Raw genomic sequence first — 6,040 nt, 5'->3', positions numbered from 1 at the left:
CAAACCAAGTTTGAAGTGACTATCGGGTTCGCTTAAATGCAATTGTTTATTGTTGTAGATTTCTTTTGCAAGAAGGGTTAGCGTTTCGTGGTCACGATGAATCAAAGAAATTAATTAACCAGGGACATTTTCTTGAACTTTTGAAGTAAACAACTAGGCATAATGAAGCTATTGACAGTGTTGTTCGGGGGATATCATAAATGCAAATGCAGTGGGAGACTACGAATGTCATTCTAAAAGATTGTGGAAATTCTTTGTTTGTTGTTTTGGTTGACGAAGCTCATGACGTATCAATCAAAGAACAAATGGTTGTTGTCATCCGTTATGTCGACTCACAAGGTTGTGTGATTGAAAGGTTTTTTGCCATTGTACATGTAAGTCATACAAGTGCTATTTTGCTTAAGAATGAGATCGCTCGAGTGTTTACAATTCATGGTTTGAGTATTGCTAGTTTGCGCGGGCAAGGTTATGACGGTGCCAGCAATATGAGGGGAGAGTTTAATGGCCTCAAATCACTCATCATGAATGAAAATGGAAGTGCATTCTATGTCTACTATTTTGCTCATCAGCTTTAGTTAGCTCTTGTATATGCTGCAAAGAGTGAAAAACTAATTGCGTTACTCTTTAGTATTGTTTCTAATGTGATAAATATTGTTGGAGCATCGTGTAAGCGTCATGACGGTCTTCGAGAAAAACAAGCTAAAAATATTCTTGATGCACTTTCGAAGGGAGAAATTTCAAGTGGAAAAGGTAAGAATCAAGAGACAAACCTGAAATGCTTAGGAGATCGATACTCGTTGGAGCTCGGATTATGGATCACTTTTGAACTTTATTCTTATGTTCTCTTCACTTCTTGATGTCCTTGAAAATGTTGTTGAAGATGGCTCAAACGCAGAACAAAGAGGTGAAGAATATGGATTGTTAAATTTATTGCAATATTTTGATTTCAGGTTGAGTTTGTACTTAATGAAGGACATCTTAGCAATCAGCCATGATTTGTCGAAAGCTTTGCAGTGAAAGGACCAACATATTATTAATGCAATGGGACTTGTTGAAGTAACTAAGACACGATTACAAATAATGAGAGATAGTGGGTGGGGTTCTCTCCTAAATGAAGTGTCTTCAGTATGTACTAAGCATAACATTTATGTTCCTCATATGGATGATAAGTTTTTAGCTCCTGAGAGACCTCGGCGTAATACTAAAGAAATTACAAACTTACATTACTACCGCATTAGACTATTTTATGATTGCATCAACAGACAGAGACAAGAGCTAAATGATCGCTTTAACAAAGCAAATACTGATTTGCTTCTCTGTATGGTTTGTCTCAGTCCATGTGGGTCATTTTGCTACTTTTGATAAGCAAAAACTGGTTCATTTCACCCAGTTTTATCCCTCTGAATTTTCTAAATTGGATCTCATGGTACTACCTGATCAACTGGAGACGTATATTATTGATGTTAGCTCTAACAATGAGTTTCTGAATTTGAAAGGGAGCAGTGACGTTGCCATGAAGATGGTTGAGACTAAAAAGAACATTGTGTTTCCATTAGTTTTTTTTCTCGCTACTTTATCACTTATTATGCCAGTCGCTACTGCCATTGTTGAGAGAGTATTTTCAGCTTTGCATATTGTGAAGAATCAACTCCGGAATTATATAGGAGATGAGTAGTTGAACGATTGCTCAGTAATATACATTGAGAAAGACATATTTAAAAGCATTGATTATGAAACAATCATGCAACACTTTTAGAAAATGGATACTCGTCGTGGACACTTGTAATTTTTTGCTTGATTTTGAGTTTTAGGAAAAATTTCTTTTTTAGATAATGAATGTACACATGTTTGGAATTTCCAATTTCTGGTGTAATGAATTTTGAATTGATTTTCTAAGGAGTTACATATTAATTTTCCCACCCTAAAATATAATCCTGGCTCCGCCACTACACACCACAGATGAGTCAATTTTTCATTGCGTACTCTTTTTCATACTATATTACAAACTCATAACGTGGGTTGGGGTGTTGATTTTGTTTCTTTTGATTATTAGAAAGTTTCTCCATAAGTCATTTGATGTGACCTTTCAATGTGAAAACACAGCTTTTACGTCAGTTTGAATGGCCATTTGAGCCGTTTTTACGGTCACACGTGACACAGTTGCAAAAATAATTAGGATCACACTTTATTTGGAACTAGGGTATGCATGTGCCTACGACCCGTGACACCTCAATGCACCTGCCGCGCTATACCCTGACAACTCGTTGTGCCTTCGGCGCAAGGCGTACGCGTGTCTTTGGCACGAAACAACACGTCGCGCCTTCGGCGCAAGGTGTATGTGCGTCTTCAGCGCGAAACAACTTGTTGCGGCGCAAGGCCAGCCCAATTGCCCATTATCCATAAACCCAATAACATCAATTGGGTCAGCCAATTGTGCAGTACCATGTCAAATTTGGAGGCCCAACAGTTTATAAGCCCAGCCTTTTGGCTGATTTTTGGATGCCTACCCCCACTATTACAATTTTTTTTTAATTGAGCCCATGCTCATGGTTCCAAGCCCATAAAAGATTCAACCCATAAAAATTTTGTCCAATGTTAACTTTTTTGTGTGGGGGTGGGTGAGGTGAGAAAAACTGTTTAACTCACCCCATAAAAGTTTTTTAATTCACCCTCCATGAGTTTTGAGTGGGTATGGTTAGGGGGTGTGTCGACCACGCCTCACCTTATGACGTGGAATCTGTCCTCCCACTCCTCCCTGTTTTGTTAGATAGACTAGGGTATGCCCATGCCGTACGACACTGATAGAGTTGCCTGCGACGCTAACTTTGTAGAAGCAGCCTGAACTTGAACACCCCCCCTCTCCCGTTTTGATTCTATTATACTGGCTATTGTTCCATTTATGGTCAAGAATGATTATTAGGCTGAGAAACTCGACATCACACTAACTTGAACCACCTGAGGGGTAATTTGGATAGAACCTCCCCATTATTTTATGACTTTCCAATGTTTTGGATCATGTTAAAAGGCTGTAAAGACAATTCTCATTCAATAAATCCGGTAGTGATTTGCACAGATGCTCTAGATTCATTCATCTAAATGGACTTAAACATAGAAGAACACCAATTAAACCATATGAAATAAGAACAATATGAGAAACAAATACATAATCAGACTCCCACAAGTGGTTTGAATGAGGACATCAAAACAGTACCAAAAAGAGCACCCACAAAAGTACGCCAAGTACAAAAAAAAAGTAGCAAAAGTACAGATACCATTGTTGACAATCATAACTCTTCCAGAAACCCCATCCTCATTCGCCAATGTCAAGGTCATTATCATAAATCCCAAGCCTTAAGGAAACTTCATCGAAGAAGTATGTAATTATCTGTTTTAAATTTGTTAAATAGAGTGAGTAGGAAATACTATATATACTGAAGGGAAGAAGAAATTGACAATTTAGAAGTGAAACAATGAACGATTGTATTCACCTCTAGACTCTTTTCTAGTTTTGGAACAAGCAAATATGTAACGCCCCAAAACTCAAACAATTATAAACCTATGACACGTGGTTTTTATAGTAAAATTTCGATAGCATCTCCTCTGTATTTTTGATATTTCATAAATATAAACCTGTCATAACCTGAAAATCACAATCATATATTTCTCATTGGTTAATCCAGTTACTTAACCGTCTCGACAGATGCCAAAGCAGTCAAATAATTGACTTACAAAAATGAGACCACTTCAACATTATGACTTAGTACGCCAAAGTATTTGAATGTCTCGACTAATGCCAGATCATCAAAGCACCTCATACAAAGTCATTACCGAAAACATAAGTAAAATACATACATTCGAGTCCCATAACTATCAAAAGGTCTACACCCTTAACAAATGATATTTACAATGTATACATATACCATATTTCCTAAAGTTTCCATTGGGGTAGTTCCATAAACACGACTTTCTGTAACAACACTAATAAATCAAAGAACAAACAATAGCCATCGAAATGCTACATGCACTAAAATACCTATAAAAGCAGCAGAACCAAATCAAAGCTCAAATCAATCAAAATTAATACTTTTCGACAAACCCAAAACCAAAAAATAGAACCCTAAATAAATAAGCAAATAAATACCTGTAACAACATCAGAAGAAGCTCAGACTAAACCTTTACATAGAAGAAAACAAATAATTCATCTCTGGCTAAACGATTTTAAAATGAACTGAATCTTTACATGGAAAATCAAAGAGATTGAGTTATAAGAGAAGAGATGTTACCTGTTTCACTTGACCTGAGAATCAGCAGTGATCACTAAGTTATAGTAATTGGCCAAGGTCCCATCACCATGTTCATGGATGAAAAAATTAAACAACACAATAAGTAGAGAAAGACCAGGGAAGAAAAAATGAAAAAAATGAAAAGGAACATACCTGAGAATCAGCAGAGATCACTAAGTTTGAAGATATGAGAATTGAAATTTCTTCGTTCAGCTAAATACCATATAAACAGACGTCACCATTTAGTAGGAATTGAAATAGATTTGTATAGAACTATAAATTCAGGTGTTGTAAGATCAAAAAGAAGAAATTAGGGGAAAAAAAAAAAATAACCAAGGTTAGCAAAAAAGTTCTTCAACGCATAATCTTGACAAAATGTAATTACACACCAATTCGCAAAACCTACATAATTTGAACGAAGCAAATTAACCAAGTAAGAGCAAATACAAATGTATCAATTTGATGACTATAAATTCAATGAGTAACTACTCAACACGTGACTATAAATGAAAAGAACTTACGGATTATAGTAAGACTTCTGGGTAAACAAAGTTTGGGGTGTGACTTTCCGAATTTGGAGGGAGGAGAATACTGATTCTGTCTGAAGAAGTGCACCTTGATAGTGCGACATATAATTGACCGTGGCTGAAAACTTCAGTGCGAAGGTCAATCCCCACATACTTCACCGATTGTCCTTGTGACTTATTTATAGTCATTGCATAAGCAACACGCACAGGAAACTGTCTTCTTGTCATATGTAAAAGAAAATCAGAAGACGACGGTGACAAAGATATTCTTGGAATAAATGCATGATTACCCATTTTTTTACCAGTCAAAATTCTTGCGAAAAAAACGTGAGGTCTACAGTGGACCACCATCAATCGGGTTCCATTGCATAATCCATCTTTGGGAGCAATATTTCGCAACAACATTATAGGACAACCGACTTTTAGGTTGAGACGAAATGGTGGTAGACCAGCTGGATCAAGTGAGTTTAGGTACTCATTTGGGTATTGATTAATATTGGCTGGATTCGTTGCATCCTCGTCTGCCATCTTGTCTGCAGCTAGAAAGAGAGTACTTTCCCCTGGGAACATATTTAAAGCTGCTGCATTAATATCATTGACATCATCATTGCGTGCAGATAGAATTGTGCGCTCAGTTAAATATTCCGGTGTAACTGTGGTAGGTTGATTTAGCTGAGGATATGTAGTAGAAATGAGATCCTGAAGATTTGCACATCGATGAATTGTTGATGGTAGTTCAATTGTCTCGCTTGGGTCACTTCCTATCTAATTAACCAGAAAATAGTAATGAATATTAGTACAAATAAAAATAGTACAAAGAATGATGTAAATGAATATCAATATTAAGCAAAATAGTACAAAGAAAAATACACAGTTTGGTACCTCCATTAAGAAATTTTATGATCGCAATATTTGCGAGTTTTCCATTTTCCAATCGCATGTTTTGGGCAAGAGTTAGAACATGAATGTGACTCCAGAGGAAGGAAGACCGCAAGGAAGCACGCACAATCTGTTCTCGAACCCCTTTGGGTATAACTGGAAGGCATTGACGGAAGTCACCACCAAGTACAACTGTTATTCCACCAAAAGGTTTATTATTGTCGCGAGTATCCCGGGTGTGCGATCAATCAATCCTCCACACAAAACTTATTTTGCATTGGGACTTCATCCCAAATAATAAGTTTAGCTTCCTGAATAATTAGGCATGCATTGAATTCTTACTAAACCCA

At 36.7% G+C, this 6,040-nt stretch overlaps 1 protein-coding gene and 1 long non-coding RNA gene across 2 annotated transcripts; one reads left to right on the top strand and one right to left on the bottom strand.

Moving 5' to 3' along the window:
• The first annotated feature begins 200 nt into the window (after nt 1–200).
• On the top strand, nt 201–1,675 carry LOC147511364 (uncharacterized). The gene is made up of 3 exons (XM_086598443.1): nt 201–374; nt 576–750; nt 1,335–1,675. The coding sequence occupies exons 1-3, from the start codon at nt 201–203 to the stop codon at nt 1,673–1,675; spliced, it is 690 nt and encodes a 229-aa protein (XP_086454569.1).
• Nucleotides 1,676–3,636: 1,961 nt separating this feature from the next.
• LOC147511363 (uncharacterized) lies at nt 3,637–5,092 on the bottom strand. Its single transcript, XR_015216980.1, has 3 exons — nt 4,806–5,092; nt 4,438–4,497; nt 3,637–4,318 (listed from the first exon to the last, which is right to left on the bottom strand). It is a non-coding gene; the product is annotated as an uncharacterized LOC147511363 (long non-coding RNA).
• Between the last annotated feature and the right edge of the window lie 948 nt (nt 5,093–6,040).

Source organism: Coptis chinensis, chromosome 3 (assembly GCF_015680905.1).
Source record: "Coptis chinensis isolate HL-2020 chromosome 3, ASM1568090v1, whole genome shotgun sequence".
Taxonomy (NCBI): Eukaryota; Viridiplantae; Streptophyta; class Magnoliopsida; order Ranunculales; family Ranunculaceae; genus Coptis; species Coptis chinensis.
The sequence above is the reverse complement of the archived record's forward strand: the minus strand, read 5'-3'. Positions and strand labels throughout refer to the sequence as shown.

What these genes read in the sequence shown, in the direction of transcription:
- LOC147511364 (XM_086598443.1), top strand. Translation starts at nt 201, where the DNA reads ATGCAAATGCAGTGGGAGACTACGAATGTCATTCTAAAAGATTGTGGA. An exon ending in GGTTTTTTGCCATTGTACAT is followed by an intron (nt 375 to 575) that starts GTAAGTCATACA and finishes CATCAGCTTTAG; the next exon opens with TTAGCTCTTGTATATGCTGC. An exon ending in AGAAATTTCAAGTGGAAAAG is followed by an intron (nt 751 to 1,334) that starts GTAAGAATCAAG and finishes GGTTTGTCTCAG; the next exon opens with TCCATGTGGGTCATTTTGCT.